Here is a 23,128-nt window from a genome sequence, read left to right as displayed (position 1 = left end):
TCCCAGGTCTTCCCCACAGGTCCCACTGTGACTGAGGTAGGCATCTTACACACGCATTCCTGAGCAAAGGAAGTGGACCTGCGACCTCTCTGGCGCTGGGCTTCTTTACTTTGGGTAATAAGCCAGTCAAGAGAAAGGCACTTGTCTTCCCCTTTGTACCTTTTGGCTGGTGAAAGGGAATGAACCTCTTCCCTCCAGAGACTTGAGTTCCCAGAGCCCACAGGAATGCTCATTTGATGTTTGGGTTCCCTGACTCCCCACCATGCCTTCTGACACTGGGCTTGGATCCTAGAGGGAGTACCCCGATAAAGGGGTACAGTGCTCAAGTAATGAGAACAGACATCTTCTGGAGGACACAGCTCAGTGGAGACACACCCCATCCTTGATGGACCAGTTGTCTGGGCAGTGAGAAGGGCCAAAGGTTTCAGGCCAGCCTGGGGCCCAGCCCATCTTTGCAGAGACTGGTACCATTTCTTCCTCACCGGGGTGATTTTGCTCATTGCAGCAATGCCCTTGGGGAAGAGGCTGTGACCCGCCAGATATTGGATGGGGTGGGCAGCAGTTGGAACAGTCACTGCCTGCTGGGCACTTAGAGCTCAAGTTGTGCTCCTTTGATCCTCACAACCTGGAGGCACAGGAATTGGCACTGTTCGGATAAGGAGACTAAGGTTCAGAGAGGCTCAGTAACTCATCTCATATCCTTGTACTAAGAAATTGTGAAAAGAGGAGAAAAACACCTATTTTAAAGACATATCATTAGACATGCTATTTAACAATGTAGCCAAAGTATTTTCCCATGGTACTGCAGCCTTAAACTGTTTAACTCAAGCACATTATTATATCAAATGGAGGGACCCTAATTTAACCCCCTTAACATTTTATTTTATTTATTTTTAAACATTTGAAATGTTGATAGCACATATTTTTATTTTTAGGCTGTGTTGGGTCTTTGTTGCTGCGCACGGGCTTTCTCTAGTGGCGAGCAGGGACTACTTTGTTACAGTGAGTGGGCTTCTCACTATGGTGGCTTCTCTTGTTGCAGAGCACAGGCTCTAGGCATTCAGGCTCAGTAGTTGTGGCTCGCAGGCTCTAGAGCACAGGCTCAGGAGTAGTGGCGCACGGGCTTAGTTGCTCTGCGGCATGTGGGATCTTCCCGGACCAGGGCTCGAACCTGTGTCCCCTGCATTGGCAGGCGGATTCTTAACCACTGCGCCACCGGGGAAGTCCCCCGCCCCCCCCCCCCCACCCTTAACAGTAAAGAAAATGTTTCAACTAATGTGCTTGAGCACATTAAAAGAAAGTGTTTCTCTTTTGGGTAGGTCTCCCATGCAGAGGTGCAGCCACATGCACTGCTGCTGGCAACCAAGTCAAACTCATAGTTTTACCTGAGGGTCCAGGTTTCAGATTTTCCAAGGAAATCTAGGTAGCCTTTCATTAAAGGGTGGTGACCAGAGAGCTGTCAAGTTTCAGAAAGGACCTCTTTGCAGAGGAATTCTCAGTTATTTTACCTCCTCTGGAGTTTGGGAGGGGAAGATCTTGAAACACACACCCCTTGAAACCTTTAGGCTCAAATCCCCTCAGTGGTGAAGAGAGTTACGGGCTAATCCAGGACCTGTTCATTCCTCTCAATGCAGGATTTCACCCTCATTGCTGATCTAACCCTTGATAGCCCTCTGGCCACCTCCCTGCCAAAGTAGGTGTGATGTCTCCAGTGCTTTGGCCTGTTTATGGCTGACCAAACACCAAAGCTTTTCCTCCTTTCATCTCCGGATGATGGTGGCTCCAAACCTGCCCTGATTTTAAGTATAAGATTTACAGGGTTAAGCAGCCCTGGTAAACTCTGAGGCATAGGAATAGCAGCAGTCTGATGAGTTTGGTACTCACAGAACAGCTAATGCAGGTCACATCTCAGCTAGGGGACAGGCTCTAGCCCGGGCCTCTGGATCATGACTGGACCCAAGTCTCCTGAGTTTAGGTGACTGTGCTTCTTAAGTGCCCTGATCCTGATGGACACCAGGATGGCAGCCATTGTTTCTTCCTAGGTGGGGCCTGTCTGCTTTAGCACCTCCCTCCAAAGGCACAGTAACTGACCTGCCTGCTCCTCCATTCAGGGTGGGCATATGTGAGGGGTGCAGGTGGTCTGGCTGCAGCTGCCCTGTCCTCAGCAGCCCCTCAGGTAGGTGGGATGACCTACCTGTGCTTGGCTTGTGTGGAAGCATGTTTGGACCTCCCTTTTCGAGTCTGGAGTATGGGTCTTGAAAGAACACTTTCTTCCTTTTCCTCACCTGGAGATGACCTGAGGCCCTTGGTAACTAGCTTCCCAGGACCAGTTCAGAGGCAGTTCACTTTGCCTCGGAACTGCCTCTTGCTTTCTGCCTAGGGGTGGGGCAGGCTTCCAGCCCTTGAGGCTAGTCACAGCACAAGTCAGGAAAATGGTCTCAAACCCAAGGCCTGTGAGTCTTGGTGGGAGGCTTCTGAATGTGCCAGTCTATTTATTGTTCTCCAGCTAAGGAAGCTGAAGTTCAAAAAGGTAAAATGCTTCCTAACACAATTCAGCCAGTGAATGGCAGATGCAGGATGTGAACTACATACACTCTGCCCGCAGAGCTCACACATCTGCGGGAACACACTGCCTGCCAACTCAGGGGCTTTTCCCACCTTCTAGGGATCCCATCCTTTTTCTGGGCCTCTGCCACATAGCTATCCAACTGTCTCACAGGCCCACGGAACCAGACAGAGCCAGGCCAGTAGTCCAAAGTTGCCTTTAATATGGGATACGAAAGTAGAAAAAACAGTTGAGGCTAAGTAAGAGGGGGTGGAGTGGGGATCAGGAGAGCAGGACTGCTCCTCACTATCAACCCCTCCCCCCAATATCCTGGTCCCTGTCCTGGAGGAATGTAGGGCGAGGGGAGGTGAGTGGTGCCTGGATCTTCCGTGTCCCCCCAGAACAGCAGGCCGAGGTCACCAATGCCAGGAAGCCCGTGAAAGGGAAGGTGTATGAGCTGGGGGTGGTGGGAGCACCAGAGCAGGTTCCCTGAGAGGCCAGGCTGTGGAGCGTCACACCACGGAGCAGTCCTCAGCCAGTGGGCCCAGGGCCCAGACCACATCTTCACAGCCCAGGACAGCCAGCGCATCTGCTAGCACCCTGAGGGTGGCACCACTGCCTTCTTGGATAGCCCAGTACCTCAGCAGGGTGTAGGCTGGCACCTGGCTCTGAGCCATGGTCTCCACTGCCTCAGCCTGGTAGCCCAGGTGGCCCGCCAGGCCCCGCCAGCCTTTGTCAGGTTCACCCGACGCCTCCAGGAGCTGTTCCACTTCCTCCTGCTGCTGCCAAGGGAGATGGAGGTAAAGCCGGCAGCCAAGTTCAGGATGTAGCCCTGGGATGGGAGACATGAGGGACACATGAGGGTTAGGCAGGCTTTGTGGTGGGGCAGAGCTAGGTAGGTGTGAAGGACTACAGTTTGGGGAAAGGGGCTCACCCTGGCTGGGGACACAGGGCTCCAGGCTGCTAGGAGAGTCCCAGAAGACACTGCTCTCCCCAAGCATCTGGTCCCTGTTGAAGGCCCCCAGCTCTGCAGTCCGAGCTTTGGCCAACTGCTGTCTTTGTTTATGTGAGCACCAGCTGCGGGGAGCAGGGGGAACCTGCCAACCTGCTCCAGCCTTCACTGAGACAGACAGGGAGCTGGTTGGGAGCCCAGATGGGGAGGGAGGTTACCAGAGGGCGATGCCCAGACCACCTACCACTTGAAGGCCACGTAGGCAAGCAGACTGAGGGCCACAGAGGCCAGGAGGGCACAGTAGACAGGGATATTGCTGCCTGAGGCCCCTGGAGGCTCAGGGGGGAATGAGCAGGAGGTACCGGGGGCCAGGGCTCCCCCTGCCCCTGCCCACACCCCTTCCCTGTCCCTGTCCTGCTCCCTCTGGGACTTATCTGTGGAGGAAAGGACAGACAAGGTCAGGGGCAAGGAGGCAGCAGACGTAGACTTTGCTGCTAGAAAGACTGGAAATCATAGTCCCTACTGTGTAGAGTCGAAAGTTCATACCGTGGCGTCAAAAGCTGACTGGTTCGTTCCCCACCCTCATCTCCCACAGCCTCCCCTTGGCTCGCCACGCTTGGACACCTAGCCCTTCCCAGATGTACCTTCTCCGGGCTTCCAGACGTCTGCTCTTGCTAGTCTACCTTTGCCATCTGACAAACTGGCAGGAAATCTACTCTGGGAAGTCTTTCCTGATCTCTCCCAGGCTCCCTTTTCTGGCTCCTGGTGCATCTCCTCTGCCTACTATGGCACTAAGCTGTGTCCTGTCTCCCCCACCAACTCTGGACTGTGAGAGCACACTGATTCATTTTGGTCCCTGTGGGAGCCTCTTTGCAGAAGAGACCTTGTAGATTTTTGCAAAATAAAACTGATCCGAAAGGCAAGTAAATGCTGCTGCTAACTTCTGCCTGCAGGCCAGTTGTCCCCACAATCCAGTGCAGGCAGGGCACAAGAAACAGGGACTCCAAAGCCTGTGACTGGACTTGTGTATGGCCTGCAAGGCCAGGGGCCCATGGACACCTCTCATCCTGCCCTCTCAGTGCCCAAAATCTGGATCAAGAAGTACTTAACCCACATGCACCGTGCCTTCCCTGTGGCTGGAGTTGTGAAGCATGGTTCTGCCAGCTAGCAGTGCTCCCAGTGGCTGCATCTTAGAGAAGGGGTTGGAATGTCATGGGCAGCACTCAGAAAAAGGAGCTGGGAGACTTTTCTGAGTCCAGAAGGGGCTGTGTATAGGGACATGGGGGAAATCCCTCAAGCCTGAAGTCAGGAGTCCCTTGGGGTAGTCTGTCCCGCTTTCCTGGCTCACTTCATCCTGATTCATTCCAGGACTGGGTACCTACCCCCCAATCTCCCCAGTCACCAATCTGGACCAGTTTCCTCCAGTGTCAAATGGGGTGGAAGTGATATTGCTGGCCCCAGCTGGCCAAAGCTGGAGGAGACCATATTGCAGCTCTGGATGGGAAAGGGCACACTGGAAACCACCCTGTCTCAAAGACCATGGCAAACCCCTGGTCTGAGTCCAGGGATAGCACAGGGAGACTCCCATCCCCATCTAAGCCAGAGCCAGGTAGAGACTTACTAGCTGGTAGGAGGCTTTCCAGAGTTGTCAGCAACAGCATAGTCCCCGGAGTGACTAAGCTCCCACTCCTGCCTCTAGGGTCAGTGTCCAGCCCTCACCTCCTGCTCAGGGGCTGGACAGGAGGGTTCCTTGGTGGGTTCAGCAAGGGCAGATGGCATGTGGGCCCAGAGGCTCCCCCTGGTCCTTTCTCATCTGGGAATTTGGAGAGGGCCTGGAGGCCAGAAACCTGAAGAACACTCAATCCAGGACCCATCTGTACTTACAAGGCTGATCCTGCTGAGACCCACCTCCTGAGGCCTGGGGAAGAGACCCTGGTCTGGGCAGAGGAGGGGACTTTGCCTGGAAAAGGGATAGAGATGAGACCTGGGGGAAGGTCCTCCAATTCCCCCACATCCACATCCGACCTGGTCCAACCCAGGCTCTCCAAACTCACTTCCCCCCACATCCACATCCGACCTGGTCCAACCCAGGCACTCCAAACTCACTTCCCTCCACAAGGCCAGAGGCCCATGTGTATGGTAAAGCACACAGTCGGCAAGTGGGCCTGGCACTGAGGCTGTGGTGACCCTTGCCACCTGAAGGATGTGTATGTACATTTGTGTCACTTACCACATAAGGGGCCCTTTCTGGATCCGGGTTGGCGGGTGAGCTTGTGACTAACGGTCGCAGAGACAGCCAAGCCTTGTGCCCGACCCACCCCGAGCTGTGGGACTGGAGCCTCTACCAACTCCCACACACACCCATCTCGAGGCCCACAGAATATGCACACACGCACACACTACCCCGACTTCCCACAGGCAATCCAACCGCACAGGATTTCGGGTCTGGAAATGGGGAGCAGAGAGGCAGCCTTGGCTCCCTCCGTCCAGAAAGACCCGAAGCCGTGTCCCCAACCCGCTCCTGACCTGTGGGGGCCGACCCTCCGTGGGTCCCAGGATCTGCTCAGCCGGGCGGGACGGGGCCTCCGGGCCTTGGGCCGGCCGGTAAGACAGAGTGGAGTCCCTGGGGATACCAGGTTCTTACCCGCCCGAGACTAAAGCTGCGGCGCAGACAGGAGGAGGACTGGACACCGAGTGGGCGGGGCCGCCCACGGTCTTGCCCCGCCCGGCCCCGGAACGCACACAGGCCTGGAGGTGAGCCCGGAGGGGGACTGAGCGTGCAGCTGCCGGAGAAACTGCAGCTGGGGCCCCTAGGGACTAGGGCGGTGTGGTTGGGGAGGGGACGGGTCGCCGCAGGTGCTCATGGACCAGGAGGACGCTAGGCCGGGGCTGTGGCCAGGGCGGGTTGAGACGCCGCGCGTGCACATATGCTTGGAGGCGGAACAGCTACAAAACTAGTCCAGGTTTATTGCGGAGATGCGAGAGCGGGGGGCCGCCCTTAGGATTAAGGCCACGGCCCGGCCCCTGTACTCTGCCGGGACGGGGCTTGGGAACCTGGGCTCCCCACCCCAGGCTGTGCAAAAAGTGCTGTGCGGCTGCTGAGGCCAGCGCTGGGACTCCTCCGGGAGGCCCCTCTGCCGGCGAGGGGCGGGACTTCCAGGAGTGATATCGCCCACCAATCCCTGAGCTGGGCAGAGGTGGGGCCCCGCCCACCCCCTGCCAGAGTGTGGGCTGGATGTCACCCTCTGCTTGGACTCCTGGGCGGGGCCCTCCCAGGGCGAAGCCCGCTGGGGGCGGAGCTGCGCGGCGGGGCAGGGCAGGCTGTCAGCGCGCCTCTCCAGGGTTGTACTCTGTCTCCCCAGAGGACACCTGGGAGATGCGCCGGGAGGATCGCCACAGCTTCCGCGCTAACTGGCTGCTGCGCACCTGGTAGGAGCAGGAGCAGGCTGGGGTCAGCCAGGACCGTCGCTTCCCCATCCCGTTCGAGGCCCTCCCGGCCCTCATCCTCACCTCAGAGGGCTGCCCTGCGCCCACCACGATAAGCTTGCCGTCTTCCAAGCCCACGAGCACGTGGCTGCGCTCCTTGGTCACAGCCACACTGCGGATGGGCACCTTCATGGGCAGGGGAGGCGCGGCCGGCAGCAGTCTGGAGGGAGGGAGGGAGGGGGGATATATATATACGAACTCGCAACTACAAGGAAGCTTTGATCCAGCAGATAGATGTCTCTCCATTCTCCCATCTACCTCCCGGTCCTCATTTGAAGGATGACTCGATTAAAATCCTGACACAGAAAGGGACCTCCCACAAGTGTGTGGCTAAAGGAGGCCCAGGGCAAGAGCTCCCCATTGGGGGATGGGAGGACAGGTGACAGGCCTTGAAGAATGTGTCCACAGACATGTAAAGGGGATGTGGGTCCACGGGGGCACCTCCTAGTGTCCTCGGCCAATGACCACCACCCTGAAGTATCACAAACCCATAAACAGTGGGGCTCACTTGTTCAAATGGAGGATGTGCAGGGCACACTGGGCTGTGCCCAGCAGAACAAAGTCCTCCGTCACCGCGAGGGCTGTGGGCTGCTCTACCAAGGGCAGTGAAGCCCGCAACCTCCCGTTCACCGAGTACAGGTGCAAGGAGTAGGTGACCTGGAGGAAGCAGGAGGTGTCAGCAAGGACAGAATCCCAACCACCCCTATCTTGGCTGGGCGCCCCTTTCCCGTACCTGGGCCCCCGGCCGCTCCCGCGCTGAGCTCTGCACCAGGATCTGGCCCTCAGACCCCAGCGCCAGGTGGGACACAGGTCCAGGCAACGTGGCTTCTGGGTGCCTTAGTGCGGCCACAAACTGGCCACGGCGTACAGTGTGGATGATCACAGTTCCATCCTGCAGGAAGGCAGCTTAGGGTGCTAGGCAGGGGTGTGTGAGCTCCAGGGGCAGTGCCCAGCAAACAGCCTCCCCTGGACACAGGCATACACACACCTCGGATCCAGACACCGCCATGTCAAGTTCAGTGCTGATGGCCACACAGCTCACTGCAGCCTCATGCCCGTATAGGACCTGCACAGGCTTTGATGCCAGCCCCACCGAGAGACCACCCTGTGGGGAACACCAGAGCTGGCTCAGGACTGGGGCCTCCCACTACCTTGGCCCCTGAGTGAGTGAGAAGGCTAAAGCTCAGAAAACTGAAGGTCTTGTCCAAAGCTGGAGAGCTGGAGGGCTGTGGAGCCCCAGACTTGCTCATGGTAGCAGAGGGAAGGAGAAGAGAACAGGGTAGGACTGGAGAGGCCCACTGAGGGGCAGACGGACTGCAGATCTGGACTATGGGGGCCCCGGAGGGCTGCCACCCAGCATACCTGCTGCAGGAGCCGCCACACCATGCATGTGGTGTCCCGGGAGCCTGAGATGAGGTAGATGCCACAGGTGTCCAGTGAAAGGCAGGTTACTACATCTGAATGGAGAGGGGAGGGGAGGGTACCAGCAGAACAAAAGTGGTTACCCCCTCCCTGGCCAGCCTTGGAACCCTACTCCCACCTGCACACCCCGAGTCCAAGACTGCACATACCGAGGTGGCAGCTGAGCTGCTTCAACAGCTTGCCCCGGGGTAGTGACGTCACCCGCAGGCTGCCATCCCAATGGCCGCCACTGAACACCAGCTTTCCGTCTGGGGCTGCTGCCAGGGCCTGCCCACTCACACCACCACCTGGCACCCAAGGGCCACTCAGCAGTCGCTGCATCCTGACCCAGTGAGGAGGACCACAGGTGAGGTCAGGCCACAAAGGAGAACCCAGGCCCTCAGAAATCTTGGCCAGAGCCTGCAGCTGGCCTGCATTCTGTTTGGGTGGGGAGATGACTTGGGGTGCAGGGTATTTAGAGCCCACCCCTGCCCACAGCCCTCTGTCTTACTTGGGGTTGCCCACGGTGGGGTCTTTGCTGAAGCTGAAGTAATTGCTTATATTACGGTCATAGGGCAACCAGCTGTGGGTGCCCAGTAGCCCATTGGCACTCACAGTCACCTGCGGGCAAGAGAGGACAGAGGTGGGTTTGGGGCAGAGTCAGAAAGGGGTTGGAGCTGAGATGGGGCCCGGCCCAGTACACTTACCAAAAGGTCTGCAGAGCCCTGGGTAATGAAGGAATGGGGCTGCCGGTGGGGAACCAGGGCCAGCACTAGGGGCACGCCATCACTGATGACCTGCAGGGAGCGGAGCAAGGCTAGCTGTGCCTGAGCAGCCAGCTAGGGCTCTCACTACACTACTGGCTCCCTGGAACACGACTCAGTCCCTGGCCCTCAGCCCCCAGGGGTCACAGGCTAGGCATCATACAGACAGAGGTCTCTCAGAGGAATAGGCATCAGAGACCAGTGTGCCTTCAGGGCGTCTCAGAAAGTGAGTGAGAAACCAGATGGACAAGGAAGATCCTTCCAGGGTGTCAAGCTTGGTTTCAGCTGTGGTCATCCCAACCCATTACTCCACGGCTCTGAGCCTGCTAGCAGGAGGAGAGAAGAGCCTAAACACGTCAGACTTGGGGGCATTCTGGGATGCAGACAGGAAGGTGAGGTAGAGTATCTAAGGCCGGACTCCCTCCTTCTGGTCACCCTAAGGATGGTCAGGTGAGTCAACACCTTGTCCTGACTCTTCCTCACGAAGAAGGCATCCCACCCGCACTCCCATCTCCTCTGATGTTTACCTCTTTTTCTAAGATGTCTTAGCATCAGTCACCTTGATTTAGGTTTTCCATCTGCCCCAAGAGGCTGGTAAGGACAGTGGGATTCAACGAATTTCACAAAGTAAGAAGTCGAGACCCTGCCTCCTCTCACCTCTGCGAAGAAGGCCTTGAGCTGGTCCAGGTGCTGGAACATGCTAGGTGAGTTAGTATCCAGACGTGCAAGGCGTTGGGCTGCTTCCTCAGCTGAAAGCCGAGCTGGATGTGGCTCCTGTGGGCAAGTGGCCGATCAGCACCGTGGCCAGGGCATCCCTGACCACTGTCTTCCAAGCTGGCCTTACCTTCAGCAGTTGACAGGGTGTCTGCCCGAAGTTGCTGATAATGCCCTCCAGAGCCTTCCGTTCCCGCTCATCTGCCACTTGGTCCAGGTCCACGGCCCCTGAGCATCAGACAGGAAGGGCAGGGCAGTCAGGACTCCCTCTGTGCCCACCGCATTCACCCCTCCTCTGTGCCCCGGCTCCCACTTGAGTCAAGGACACTGCTCACCCTCATAGGTGCAGTAATAGAAGACGTTGAGGGCCTCCTCTGCAGCTGGCCCCCGCTGCTTGTAGCCAAAGATGAGGTCGATCCACTCGTGGAGGTGGGCGGACACATATTCTGACTCCTGGGGGCGGGGAGGAGGCAGTCAGTCCAGGAACGGCTGACTCCCCCACCAACCCCGGCTGCCCGCCTGTCTGCGTGTGCTCATCTCACCAGAGCCCGGCGGTGCTGCTGGATGAAGTCCTCAGGAGAGCTGGCCCACGGGGGCAGCACCACGTCGCCTACCTTCTCGTTGGTCAGCTGCAGGCAGCCCAGGTCAAAGCCTGGCACAGAAGACTGGGTCAGCTGTCTCTCTACGCCACCTTCACCTGCTCCCTGGCCACCGCCCCCAACCCGAGCTCTCCATCCCCACACCTCCTGCCCCGACGCCAGCTCCTACCGTTCTGGTTCTCCAGGAAATCAGGGAAGTAGAAGAACTCTGGGATGAGCTCCTTCACATCGGCTGGGCTCTCCAGGCGGGCCTGCCAGGCTGCTGCCACCGAGTGGAACTGCCGGTCAGAGCAGTCAAAGCTAGGGAGGGGCACGGGCCAAAGTGAGGTGGAGAGAAGGGAGACAGTGGGGGAGAAGGTGTGGCCGCAGGAAAGCCGGGAGCCAGAGGGTCCAGGGTGCCTGGAAGACCCGCCTCTTCCCTTCATCCACCCTGCCCTGCCCTGCACCATCTGCCTGCCCCTCCGCACCGGCCACTCTGCAGCTGGACGTGCAGGGAGGTGAAGGGTTCCACGCGGATGAGGTAGTGCATCACACCTGCTGCGTTGGAATAGTGGGTGCCATAGTGGAATCTGTCAATGGTGCCCGCTGGGTCCTCGAAGCTCTCATACCTAGAGCAACAGTTGGGGGGAGTCAGCAGAAGCCCTCCTCTTGTCCATCCCAACCCCCGAGCCCAGCCTCACTCAGGCACTCACTTCTCTCTCACAAGCTGGGCATGCTTGGGATTCACCACACCGATGGGCTTGGACAGGTCCCGGAAGACGACTGGGTTGCTGAGGTCCAACGTTGGGGACACATAGTCCTGTAGGACCCAGGGGAACTGGCCGCCCACCCGGGCAGGAGCTGCATGAGGGTCCTGATGGCCTACCTGCCCTGCCCTCACCCTCACCCTCAAGAAGACGGGCGGAGCCCACAGGTGGGGATGCACCACGTGGAGGGGCTGCAGGGGAGCAGGAGGGACTGTCTGGGACAGGATTCCCTTCGGGGAGAACAGAGGCCAGGCCTCAGACAGCACCCACCCAGGACCAAGCTCAGGGCTCGGTCCTGACCAAGCATCAGTACCCACACTTGGGTGAACCAGGGCTGGCAGACCAGAGGAGTGGGGGAGGTGGGGAGCAGGCCCTCACCACAGGGTACTGAGACAAGTCATTGTAGGTCCGCCCCGCAATGGTGTTGAGTTGCATCAGGTACTCGAAGTTGGAGATCTCACGCTGTACCCATTTCTGGGGGGCAGGGGCAAGAGGTGAGCCAGCTGGGCTGCCAGCCCTCTTCCCAACCGCCGGGCCCTGACCTCACCCGATCCTCACACTCCAGGGCTCTCACCTGGGTAAGGCCTGAGGCGCGCAGCATCTCCTGGGGGGAGCGGCTGCTCAGGTAGCCTTGGGTGGGGGGTCGCAGGCGCAGGAGCCACGAGTACACTTGGTTCCGCACCTGGGTGTGGGGTGGGATGGGGCAGGGTTGGGGCCTGGGGGCCTGGCACGGAGATGAGGCCGTGGCCCCACCCATCTTGCAGGGGAAGTTGAGGAAGTAGTTGGCCTGATCAATGAAGAAGAGCTCAAGCGCCGAACGGCGCAGGTTGAAACGCCGCAGGTGGACCTCGCGGAGCTGGGCCAGTGGGCGCCGGAAGTCATGGCCGATGCCTGTGGGGACGGACAGCGAGTGCAGAAGTCACTTGCCCCGGCCCCACCGTACCCCAGCCATCCCTGCCGTCCCTCCGTCCCGTTCCATCAGAACACACCCTCCTCGGTTTCCACACGCTCAGCGCTGCCGTCGTAGAAATACACGTGCTGGGTGGTGACCTCCAGCAGCCCTGGGACCACAGCCACCACTGTGACCAGCTGGCACTCAGCTGACAGCACCAGCTTCTCATGCTGCTCGTCCAGCTCTGCGGCCTCCAACCTGGGGGCCGGCACCCACTTTAGGCTCCAGACTCTGGGGTCCCCTTTCTGACAAGCCCAAGGACCACGCTCTCAGAGCACCACCAAGTCATGAGGTGCACAGCTCATGACTCTCAGAGGAGGAGGAGCTGCCCAGGGTCCAGACTGACCACAGTCCCCGCCCCGAAACCTGGGCCTCTGAATGTCTTGCCAGGACACCAACCCCCATCCCCGGCTTCCCTCACTCAGCCCTGCCTGCTCCCATGGGCCCCCATCCTAGTCTGGTCTGTGTTTCTCAGTCCTGCTCTGGGGTGCCGAGCCATGAAAGAGCAACTATCCATCCTGTTATAGCTGTGCCCAATACTCCCACCTGATTTTGGACCATCCCTTTCAGCGGGAGGGGAAACAGACTCCGGAGTCAATTCCACCACCGGCCAGCACACACTGGAGCAGACCCGTTGCCCCCATCAATCAGCTCTTTCCCAGCCCCACTCACGCGGTCTCCAGCGCAGCCAGCTCATCCTCACCCAGCTGGTCTTCCTGCAGTTCCTCGGGTAGGCTGCTGACTTTGGCCTCTTTGGTCACTGCTAGAGGCAGGGAGGCCTCCTCTGCAGGTGTCAGGGGGGCCTCACCTGCAATGGGCCCAAGGGTGCTCAGCCAGAGACAAGACAGGGCGTACGAGGTTGGGTGGACCCAGCTCAGCACACCCTCTCACCCAGGTTGTCGCGTAGGGCACTGGCTTCCAGGTGAGGGTTGAAGTGATGGTTGGGCACCAGCTTCAGACGCATGCGCGAGTATGTCTCGGCACTGGAGAGCTTCCAGCGGGGGGTGGGCGGGTCCCTACAGATACGTCCCCAGTGATGGTCACGGGCAGAAGGCTATAGACCTCTGGGTTCCTCCCAGGTTCCTCCCCAAAGGCACCCTCCCGGCTCCTCCCTCCCAAGCCCCACCCCACCCGGACTCCACCCAGAACCCCGCCCACCTCAGGGCCCAGGCCCCACAGGGGCTAGAGAGCTGACGCCACAGCGCCCCCCAGTGCAGCAGGGCGGTCGAGTGCTGCGCTGCCTGCTGCTTCAGGGCCGCTGTGTACCGCAGCCCCTCCAAGCGCGCCCGCCGCTGTGCAGGTTCCAGCACCAGCTCCTGAGGAGTGGGGGGGTGGGTAGGGTGGAGGAACGGGTGAGTCCCGCTGGCTGCTTCATGTGCTGTCCCTGTTTCTCCACTCCGTCCCATCAGCCGTCCTCTGGGCCCACGTGTGGAGCAGCTCCCCGCCCCCCCGCCTCGGGTCGCACACCTGGAAGGCCCGACGACCGCGTGCCCGCTCCCGCTGGCGCCGCTGCCCACTGCTCATGAGCATGTCGTAGCAGGCATTCCAGAAGCCTGACATGAGGTCGTGGCTCTTAGCGTAGGTGTCCATTTCGAACTGCGACATGGTGGGCTGCACCTGGAGGATGGGACAGGGACAGGAGACCGGTGCTCGATGTGGGTCCCCAGCTCGCACTTCTCTGCCCGTGCCCCCAGCTCCAGGCACCTGCTTGTCGATGAAGTGACGCCATTCGGGGGTGGCACAAAAGGCCTGGAAGTCCTCGAAGAAGGTGGGGCTGCCGTTGGTGGGAGGCAGGGAAGGCAGCCCCCACTGCAGCCCCAGGGGCCCGTAGGCACGGTTCAGCAGTGTGCGCACCAGCGGTACCAGCCATGAGCAGCGCTCTGCAGCAGCGGCTGCAGCTGGGGGCTCCCCGTCCCCGGTGGGGGTCTCTGAGGCTGGGGTGTTCAGCGCCCGTGCCAGCGCCGCCTCCAGCTTGGAGAGCACATAACAAGCCTCCTCCCGGCGCATGGGCACTGCAGTCTGCAGCAGTGCGTGCAGCTTTACATAGGCCTGGGCGTGCAGCTGTGGACCGAAGGGGTGGAGGTGTCACCAGCTACTCCCGGAGTTCCCTATACCCACCACACACCCTCCCCTCACACCCACCCTGTGCTCACCTGTGGGTCCTCCAGCAGAATGTAGCCAAGCACGAGGCGCAGGCCAATCTGTGCCATCTCTCGGAGATCTGCTGTGCCATCGGCCAGGTGCAGCCAGGCCCCCAGGCGATCAAGCAGGCTGCACACACCTTCAAAGAGCTGCCACACACCATATATTCCAGGCGGCCATCACCAGAGGAGGCCAACAGCCCATGGGGCAAGAGCAAGGTGAGGTTTGGGCTGGAGGCCAGGGAGGGTTTGTACATACAGATAAACCTACGCTCACAGATACCGGAGCTGATGAACCCATGACGGCACACGTGTACTCATCCACCTCCCAGACCAGATGCCCTCAGGTGCACGAGAACATTGAGCACGTGCCCCTCTGAGCTATCATACCTTCTCACTCCACAGCTCCTGGTTACCGTGGCCCTCGGCACACAGGAAGTCCTGCAGCAGGCGCAGCAGCCAGAGCGCCTGCTGGGTGAGGCTGGCTAGGACCCCAAGGGGGGCCTCTTTGATGTCGGTCAGGGCTGACTCCAGCATCATCTCCAGGAGGCTGGAGAGGGGCGAGGGACTCAGGTGTCTACCTGACCGCCTTCTTGGCCCCAGGTTTCCCCGATGCTCTTCCCCCTCCTGAGTCACCCCCTCACCTGCGCTTGATGCAGTCTGGTGGGCGCACAAGCGTGGCCGAGGCCCCCAGCTGGGTGAGCACGGAGAAGACCTGGCCGCGCTCCCGCCAGGCAGCCTCGTCACTGCCATCCACTCCCCGCCAAGTCACCGAGAACAGCACGTTGGTGAGCAGGTTACAAAGCTCCTCCTCACAGGTTTGCTGCGGACACAGGGGGTGTGTGGGGTGCAGGCTGGGGAGGGAGGCAATCACTGCCCCACTACCATCCCTGTTCAGCACGTCCGCCCACCCACTAGTAGGGACAGCAGGAAGCCAAGCCTTTGGCCAACAGCCGAGCCAGTCTGGTGCTAAAGGCCTAAACAGATGGTGTGGGCCTCAGCCACTGCCCGAGTTCCAGGGAGGATCCTGGGATTCCAGGACTCCTAAGAGGAGATGAGGTAGTTCACACGGTTACCTCACAGTCCTCACAGGCCTCAAGGACTGTCCTAGAATTCTCTGGAAGAATGCCATGGAATAAGCAGACGCCCATCCCCGGATCCAGAAGCACAGGCAGGACCCTTACAGCAATACTGCCCACGGGCCCTGTGAAGTCCCTGCCTCACAGGCTCTCTAGGGCCTTCTGAAGCCTGGTTAGTGCCCCCAACTCTGTCTCAGCATGACTTGCCCTGTTCCAGAATACCCCCCACCCCCCAGGGAACACACTGCAGATAAAAGCTACAAGGCGGCAGCGCCAGACCCGAATAGCAGTTGTAGCCCTGATGTCAAATAGGGCAACACCTGTGGAAAAGCTACGCTGCCTGCCCCGTGTCCCAGAGGTGCCCTCCCTTGGTGCCGCACGGTGGTAGAGGGTGGGCCGCCTCACCTGAGGGTTGCTTGTATTAGAGGTGTCATCCCCACTGATGGTGGGCTCTGGCAGGCTGCCATCCTCCAGCACATTGGAGAGACTGGAGCTATGGCGGCCCTGGGCAATAGGGAAGGACCGGGGCCCATCCAGCGGGGAAGGGGTGCCAGGCTGGCTGGCTGGAGTGAGAGTCCCACTGCCACTGCCACCGCCAGCAGTATTGCCTGAACTCACACTGGCCCGTTCTGGGCCCAGCTCAAAGGGTGTGGAGAATGGGGAAAGAGCCTGGTAAAAGGCGTCAGGGTCAGGGCAGGGGACCTCCGCGGGCAGGAAGACGTCCGAAGGCTCAGGTGACTCAGTGGGTGGCTTGTGTAAGGCTGGCTCCGGGGAGGTGGGTGGCTCGGGGGTAAAGGGCAGGGGACTGCCAGCTGTGACGGCTTCCAGGACAAACAGCCGGGTCAGCACATCCTGCCAGCCGGCCTGTCGGGCCAGCAGCCGCACTACATCTGGCTGTCCGTAGATGAGGTGGAAGAGCTGCCGGGCCAGGGCACAGCAAGTGAGGGACTCATCCGACAGCCTGCCCCAGCCCCTCCTCCTGGGGCCTTTGCATGGGAGGCCTCCAGAGACCCCTCGTCACAGGCAAAGGCCGCAGGGTAGAAGCCGCCCCCCAACCCCCAACAAAGCTTTCACTTCCCACTCACCTGACGACAGATGTCTAGGCGGATGCTGAGGTCAGCCTGCAGGGACAGCTGCACCACAGCCAACAGATCTGAGAGGTTCAGGCAATCTGGGAAAACGGCCAGAAAAGGCCTGAGGGACTGACCCCAGAGAGGGACTGTGCTCCTCTGCTGGCTCAGCCTTGGTCCCTTGGTACCAACACCTTCCCTATTCCCACCTGCCCTGGTTCCTGGATCCACATCACCCCTCTACTTGGCCTGCCTCTTGGCTCCAACCAGGTTGTACCTGCCCCCAGGAACAGCTTGAAGAGGCCCTGGCAGAGCTGGGGGGAAACAGCCCCCTCCGGCAGGCAGGCAACGAGACCCTGGAGGCCACACTCTCGCAGCCGGAGCCGCTGGCGGCTGCGCTCAGGTAAGCGCTCATTCTGCTGCAGTCTGCGCAGGATCTGTGTAGGGGTCGTCATCGTGGGGAAAGAGTTACTGGAGGAGGGTGAGTCACCACGCAGGCGTGTGGCTCCAAGAGAGGTCGGCAAAGGCAGCTTCACCCACCAGCCTAAGGCCTTCTGCACCTCTCTGGACTCAGGCGGGGGCCCCCGTGAATTAGGATGCCAGGGTCAGGAGTGAGCTGAGTGTACCTTGCAGACTCGGTCGGGCAGCAAGGGCATGGGCCTTGGCCGCACCAGCAGTGCCAGCAGCACCTCAAGGTTCCCTGGCTCCAGCAGGAAGACAGCCAAAGACTCCTGTGCTGGCGAGCCCTGCAGCAGTGCCAGCAGCAGGTCCAGCGCACCCAGCACCTGGGGATACAAAGTCTCACACTGAGCCGGCCACCCCCCAACCCTGAACGTGGTCCACACTCCACCCCTCCCCCTAGTCTCACCCTCGCCAACCTCCAGCTTACCTGGCCATCATCACCCGCAGCCGCCAGAAAGTTCAGCACCACCTGCAGGTCATCAGCGGAAGAGCTCCGCACCAGAAACTCCCGCGCCAGGCCCAGGAGTGAAGTCTGCACTGTGCGCAGGTCATCAGCCGCTAGGGGGTGCTCCCGCTGTAGGCTGGGCAGGTCCCAGCAGAAACATGCACCCAGGGCCAGGAGAACACAGGGGCATGGAGGGGAGAACAGGGCAAGTGGGCAGGTGAGCTGGGGGACTGAACAGACCTGCCCCCAAGGCCAGAAGCTGCAGTGTCAGCACCCCACCCCATCTGCCCCCACCAGCCTCACCTGTAGTGAGCGCGCAGAGCATCGAGGATGAACTGGACCCCATACTTCTTCCGGAGCTTTTGTCTATGCTCACGGACTATGCTAGACACGTACTGGATGTGGCCTAAGTGGGAATCGGCAGAGGGCTCAGGCTACCTGACTGAGCCGGGTCCCTTCCATCCTCCAAGACAGGGGCCATGCCCCTGCCAGACCTCCCTGCCCACCTCCACCCCCCACCAGGAGAGGGTCATGGTCCCCTCAGACGCCTCAGGGCAGATATGTCCCCTCAGATCACCCACAGGGTTATAGCTTCTCAGAACCTCCACCAACATCCCCAAGTCCCCACACCTACCCAGGCGCACAGCAAAGTCACTAAGGGTCCAGAGGTGAAAGTTGAAGAGCAAATGCTGGTAGAGCAGGTAGAGGAGGGGCCCACCGCCCTCGGCTGCCACCTGCTCCATCAGAAGCTGGGCAGACATGAGCACATTCATGTCCATGGCCCAGCTGGGGACCTGGGGGAGGACAGAGGAGCTGGGGTGAGATATCAGGCCCTGCCCGCCCACTCTCAGGCCTCCCAATTTCCACCCTGCCCTGCACAGGCAGATGGATACAAGCATTCTGCCTGCTCAAAACGCTTCAGTGGCTCCCTGCTGTCTCTGAAGTGCAAGCTCCCAGACTGCTGTGCAGGTGCCCTGCTGTTCTGCTACTCCCCCCAGACCCTCTTAGCCAAACCCTGCCCAGCCTTTCAAGGCCCTGCTCAAATGCCACCTCTCCCAGGAGGCCCTCCCTGACTGATGCCATCAGGCTCCCCTTCTTGGTCCCTCCAATCAGTCCCCTTAGTCAGACAGGGCAGTCCCCTCCCCGCCTGCCCCAGCAGGCCCCACCTTGCGCAGGAGGGCCCCAATGATGGCAGGCCCCTGGCACTGCACCAGGCTCTCCTGGTTCACAGCATGGCCCTGTAGGAAGTTCCGCAGCATCAGCAGAAAGGCAGCCACTGCATTCCTCTCCATTCGCTCCTCTACCGCCACCAGGAAGGGAACAGATGTACCTCAAAGGCCTGCCAGTGGCCACAGAGACCTCAAGCAGTCCAGTCCCCCAACCATGCCAAGATCTCCTCCCCCCAGTTCAGGCAGCAGGGACACTTACCTGAGGACCTGCCCAGTGGGAGAAGCAGTCCCTGGGTGGCGTTGTGGCCAGAGGTCAGTTCGGGCCCCACAAGGTCATGTGTTTCTGCTGGACCTGCCTCGGCTTCTTGGGGCTGTGTAGCCACTCGTTCCAGCAGGGGCAGCAGGGCACCCATGCCTCCCACGCAATTCACCACATCCTGCGGGTGGGGGCCCCCATGAGAGGGCAGCACCCAGCCATCTCCTGCCCCACTCCATCCCAGCAGACCCTCCAGCCTGGAAATCTGGGTCTCCTCAAGACCTCCCAGGGCACAGTGCCACTCCCCAGCCCGCCCTGTACACATGTGCCCATGCTCATGCTTCCTGCACACACTGCTCACGTGAGCACACACCTTCACGTCCCAGGTCTCCACCCTGTGGCCTGTCAGGCGGCCATCCAGCCCGTGACCAGGGGACAGGTCCAGGCAGATGTTGTTCTTACAGGCCTGCGGACAGGGGGTGAGCAGGCAGCAAGGCTCAGTGGAGGAGGTGGCGGGAGACAGAGGGTGGGAGGCAGGGGGACGGAGCGGGATTAAGCCAACTGCCCACCTCCGCAGTACCTGAGGTGAGTAATGGAGGAGCAGCTTGGTGCCAAGTTCATGCAGTTCACCCTCGGGCTTGAAGGGTGCTGTCTCATTGGGCCCTGGGGGGTGGGCAGGGGGGCTTCAGACCTGGCTGGGCTTCTGGCCAAACCCCACACACAGCCTGCCTCTTCTCTGCCTGATAAGAGGACAGACCCCCCCCCTCCCAGGGACACCTCACCTTCCCCCCGCCAGACCCCTCGTTTCTGGCCTGGGCACTTGTTGAGACCCAACCAGTTGGGTCCTGGGGCAAAGCGGTAGGGGCTGGGGCAGGGCACGGGGACGGCGCTGCATACCCAGGGTGCACAGGACCCGCAGGGCTGCCGCCTGCAGGGCTTCATGGAAGATGGCCACAGCCCCCAGCTCGCCCTCCAGGGATGTGGGGCTGCCCCACCGAGTGTCCTGTGTGCCTGCGAGGGTGGAGCTGATGCTGCCCTCCTGCAGAGGGGCCACCAGCCCGGACCCCCAGCCAAGCCCTGTGGTGGCTGGGACTGACTGGGAGCGGGTGAGGGAGGGGTGAGTGTGAGCCAGGGCAGCGGGGACAGGTGGCGCAGGTAGGCCCGTGGTGGTGGTCGTTGTGCGGTGCCCAGCAGAGCCGATACAGCAGGAGGAGAAAGGCTGTGGGGCCAGGGTTGGGGGAGTGGTCAGGTCACAGCAGAGCCTGGGGTTCCACCTGCATCCAGTTCCTCGGTGACCCCCAAGGCTGCACAGGCCCCAGAGGCTGAGGCCTGTGGGGTGGGGGAGGGGGAACACGGGGCTCCAGGCCCCACCCTGTCCAAGTGCCCCCAGCTGCCCAAGCCTCCCTAAACCCTGCCTGGCACACCTCACTAAGGGAGGGGCAGCGAAGGGGTGCCGTCTTCACCAGATGGCCGTCTCTGTAGACATGCACCAGGTTCTGGCTGAAGGGCCGGCGCCCGGGCACATGGACAATGGCCACACAGTGCTAGAACAGAAGCCACAACATCAGGTCACAGGTTGGGACGTGGTGTTCCCTCCACCTCCCTGGGCCACGAGGACGGAGGCTCACCCAGGCAGAGTCGGCAAAGGACACTTCAGGCAAGCTCATGGTCAAGTACTCCTTCCGGGTGCACACGGCCACCACCAGGGTCCCAGCTGCCGTGAAGAAGGCTTCAAACCCTGAGCCGCTGCTGGTGAAGAAGCTGGGGGCAGGCCAAGCCAGTTATGCCCGCTGGTTCTCCTGCTCACCCTGGCACCGCGCCCTGGTCCCTAGCAGTCACCCACCTGTACAGTTGCTTTCGCTGGAGCGGCCGGGTGGGGCCCGGGGCGGGTGTTACAGCCGTGGGGTGCAGACACAGCCAGGCATGGAAGGTGAAGCCAGGTCCTGGCCATCGCTGCACAGGGGGTACCATGATACCCGCCATGCTGGGCGTGAGGTCAAAGTAGCACAGGGCTCGTGCCGGGCCCTGGCGCCGGGCCATGCCTGAGAGCGCGCGGATGGTGGCACCTGCGTGTCGGGCAGCCCCGGCCTCAGCTCCACCCGGCCCTGAGTCCAGACCTGCTGGGGGACGAAGCAGGCGACGCAGCTCCAAGGGCCTTAGTGACACGTGGCCCAATGCTTGCAGCAGCGCCAGCAGCTGCTCCTGGCAGCGGGCCCCCAGGGCTGCCCCCTCGCTGAGTGTCTCCAACAGGCAGCCCACCAGACCGGCCTGGACACACGTGGCACGGCTGGCAGGGCAGCTGTCACAGAGCCACCAGAGGCGCTGTGCTAGGAAGAGCCGCAGCTCAGCTGTGGGCAGTGCTGGCAGCCACCGCATTAGCACCAGCACCGGCTGCTCATTGCGGATTGGTGGTGGCGGACACGTGCTGTGGTTGCCCTCCACAGCCTGCGGGTGGAGAGAATGATAGTTCCCGGGCAACTGGCATGGAACAGGCCACCCTACCAACAGTGGGACTTCCTGTCTCAGTTTACTTGCCTCCAGCATGGGAACACAACGTGTGCTACCCCATCCAGCTCACAGGTTGTGTCTGAGGCTCAGGAAAGCCAGAGGTGCTCAGACAACCATTGCTACCAACAACAACCCTTGGCTTTCAGTCTAGGTTGGCCTAAACCCCAACTGCCTATTCCTAGGATCATCCTGGGGCTTGCTAACATGTAGCAGCTTCTGTTGGTAGCCCCATGCAGCTCAGAATCCTCACCCCAGTGACCCTGACACACAGGGTCAGGCCCCAGGTCACACATAGTCAACATGGCCCCCTAAGGTGGAGAGCTCACCTTCCGTGGTAGCCCTGACTCACTCCTGGCTGCCCTTGGGACCCTGCCCCCAAGCCCTTTTCCTCACCATGTTGAGCAGCTCTTGCAACAGTCGATGGGTGGGGGGACCGTGACTCTGCAGAACCTCTTGCAGGTGAGGGTAGCCGATGCGCTCCTTAAACACCTCCTGTGCAGGGACGTGTGGGAAAGGAGTGAGTGTGTATGTGGGCCCCAGGGCGCACTCACACCCTACAGGAACCCTGGAGGAGGCATCACCTTTCAGAGCCCCCTTGCCTGGCTCTGCCTCTGGGTCACAGTGCTAGCAGGGGAATGGGTCTACCTCGGAAGGCTGCAGATGGGGTCAGCCACAAGCGTCCTTCCGCCCTCCAGCTCTGAGTCAGGATAGCCAGCTCCCAGGACTCACTAATGACCACGCTCGCCCAGGGGCCTGAGCCGCACCCCAGAGGGCAGGATGGTCACCTCCCCAGCTCACTTGCTCTGACAGCCATCAGCCAGGCCTGTTCTAGAGACAGCTGATCAATTGAACTCCCATCCCACACCCCTACTACAGCAGGACTGCAGCATCCTCACCTTGGCGGAGGGGGAGCCGCTCATGATGCAGGTCAACACTCTGACTACGTGGACTGCAATGGCATCTGTGTCCTGGTCCAGTACCTTGGGGTGGGGAGGGACAGTCAGGAGAGGCAGGTGCCAGGACGTCGCAGCTGGCGGCACCCTGCAATAAAAGGGGTGCAGGGACAGGAACAGATGCCCCAAGGCAAGTAGCTGAGCTGGCTTGGGCCAAGGGAGTGTGGAAGCCCTGTCTGGGCCATACAGTGCTAGAACAGAAGCCGCCAGGCCCTCTACCCTTGCCCAGGCTGCCAAGCAGCTTGGCAAGGCCCACTCTGACAGAGAAGCCAGGGAAGAAACCAAGGCTGGGAAGGGCCTCACTGGGATACTGGGACAGATCACCAGTGAACCCTCTGGCCACAGCCCTCTGCCCTCCACTGTCCGGTGGGTTTATGGGCCTCAGTCTCCGCCCATCACCACCCAAGCTAAACACATGTGCAGGCAGGCTGGCAAGTGTCCCATCACCCACGATGATTGACAGGGGGTTGGGGAATTTAGGGACAATCAATCACAGGATGTTAGAACCAGAAGAACCTTCGAGACTTGAAGTCCTACCCTGCCCCTTTCCCCTAGATCCAGGTGGGGATGCTGAGGCCCACCCTGGCTGCACCCAACAGCCAGAGGCACGCTACTCCTTCACCCTGCCCTGCTGAGGGGCTGAGAAGTCAGGAGGGCTCGGAGAGTTTGTCAGCAGGTGCCAGGCTGTAGTTTGGCTCCATGGGGCCCTTGGTCCCAGCTCTGCCTGACTCCCTAAGGGACCTCCGGCAATCTTTTCCCTCCTCCAGGCCTCAGTTTCCTCATCTGCAAAAAGCAGGGGTCTCACTGGCCTTGCCTGCTTTGTAGATGAATGGACATGCAGGTTCTCAGAAAACAGCCAAGTGCAACAGACACACAGGGCTGCTTC

General features: G+C 60.5%; 2 protein-coding genes across 6 annotated transcripts in view; both read right to left on the bottom strand.

Annotated features, from left to right (window-relative positions):
* Nucleotides 1–2,746: 2,746 nt before the first annotated feature.
* LOC101323038 (death domain-containing membrane protein NRADD-like) lies at nt 2,747–6,291 on the bottom strand. Of its 2 annotated transcripts, XM_073787884.1 has the most exons (4): nt 5,382–6,291; nt 3,742–3,931; nt 3,480–3,622; nt 2,747–3,377 (listed from the first exon to the last, which is right to left on the bottom strand). In XM_073787884.1, the coding sequence occupies exons 1-4, from the start codon at nt 5,515–5,517 to the stop codon at nt 3,058–3,060; spliced, it is 789 nt and encodes a 262-aa protein (XP_073643985.1). In that variant the 5' UTR covers nt 5,518–6,291; the 3' UTR covers nt 2,747–3,057. The 2 variants fall into 2 exon arrangements, with proteins under 2 accessions (XP_073643985.1, XP_073643984.1); XM_073787883.1 differs by having other exon boundaries at nt 2,747–3,622.
* A 153-nt stretch (nt 6,292–6,444) lies between these two features.
* The window catches only part of NBEAL2 (neurobeachin like 2), a 30,714-nt gene continuing 14,030 nt past the window's right edge, over nt 6,445–23,128 (bottom strand). For all 4 annotated transcript variants that reach the window (XM_033864797.2, XM_073787858.1, XM_033864799.2 and 1 more), the window contains 44 exons: nt 22,186–22,269; nt 21,683–21,781; nt 20,625–21,226; nt 20,410–20,542; nt 20,206–20,325; nt 19,679–20,000; nt 19,362–19,444; nt 19,155–19,247; nt 18,785–18,962; nt 18,523–18,656; nt 17,991–18,150; nt 17,660–17,762; nt 17,339–17,492; nt 17,076–17,234; nt 16,727–16,886; nt 16,465–16,550; nt 15,785–16,297; nt 14,945–15,123; nt 14,691–14,850; nt 14,313–14,450; nt 13,864–14,220; nt 13,627–13,776; nt 13,318–13,475; nt 13,051–13,175; nt 12,832–12,967; nt 12,197–12,357; nt 11,782–12,098; nt 11,586–11,681; nt 11,154–11,278; nt 10,929–11,069; nt 10,631–10,761; nt 10,405–10,514; nt 10,198–10,315; nt 9,993–10,090; nt 9,806–9,922; nt 9,092–9,181; nt 8,896–9,005; nt 8,555–8,727; nt 8,346–8,440; nt 7,972–8,088; nt 7,717–7,875; nt 7,492–7,640; nt 7,008–7,143; nt 6,445–6,923 (listed from right to left, as the gene is read on the bottom strand). In XM_033864797.2, coding sequence (XP_033720688.1) covers nt 6,822–6,923; nt 7,008–7,143; nt 7,492–7,640; nt 7,717–7,875; nt 7,972–8,088; nt 8,346–8,440; nt 8,555–8,727; nt 8,896–9,005; nt 9,092–9,181; nt 9,806–9,922; nt 9,993–10,090; nt 10,198–10,315; nt 10,405–10,514; nt 10,631–10,761; nt 10,929–11,069; nt 11,154–11,278; nt 11,586–11,681; nt 11,782–12,098; nt 12,197–12,357; nt 12,832–12,967; nt 13,051–13,175; nt 13,318–13,475; nt 13,627–13,776; nt 13,864–14,220; nt 14,313–14,450; nt 14,691–14,850; nt 14,945–15,123; nt 15,785–16,297; nt 16,465–16,550; nt 16,727–16,886; nt 17,076–17,234; nt 17,339–17,492; nt 17,660–17,762; nt 17,991–18,150; nt 18,523–18,656; nt 18,785–18,962; nt 19,155–19,247; nt 19,362–19,444; nt 19,679–20,000; nt 20,206–20,325; nt 20,410–20,542; nt 20,625–21,226; nt 21,683–21,781; nt 22,186–22,269 — 7,131 coding nt within the window. In that variant the 3' untranslated portion in view covers nt 6,445–6,821. The remainder of the gene's footprint in view (nt 6,924–7,007; nt 7,144–7,491; nt 7,641–7,716; nt 7,876–7,971; nt 8,089–8,345; nt 8,441–8,554; nt 8,728–8,895; nt 9,006–9,091; nt 9,182–9,805; nt 9,923–9,992; nt 10,091–10,197; nt 10,316–10,404; nt 10,515–10,630; nt 10,762–10,928; nt 11,070–11,153; nt 11,279–11,585; nt 11,682–11,781; nt 12,099–12,196; nt 12,358–12,831; nt 12,968–13,050; nt 13,176–13,317; nt 13,476–13,626; nt 13,777–13,863; nt 14,221–14,312; nt 14,451–14,690; nt 14,851–14,944; nt 15,124–15,784; nt 16,298–16,464; nt 16,551–16,726; nt 16,887–17,075; nt 17,235–17,338; nt 17,493–17,659; nt 17,763–17,990; nt 18,151–18,522; nt 18,657–18,784; nt 18,963–19,154; nt 19,248–19,361; nt 19,445–19,678; nt 20,001–20,205; nt 20,326–20,409; nt 20,543–20,624; nt 21,227–21,682; nt 21,782–22,185; nt 22,270–23,128) is intronic.

This window comes from Tursiops truncatus, chromosome 10, assembly GCF_011762595.2.
Source record: "Tursiops truncatus isolate mTurTru1 chromosome 10, mTurTru1.mat.Y, whole genome shotgun sequence".
Classification (NCBI taxonomy): domain Eukaryota; kingdom Metazoa; phylum Chordata; class Mammalia; order Artiodactyla; family Delphinidae; genus Tursiops; species Tursiops truncatus.
The sequence above is the reverse complement of the archived record's forward strand: the minus strand, read 5'-3'. Positions and strand labels throughout refer to the sequence as shown.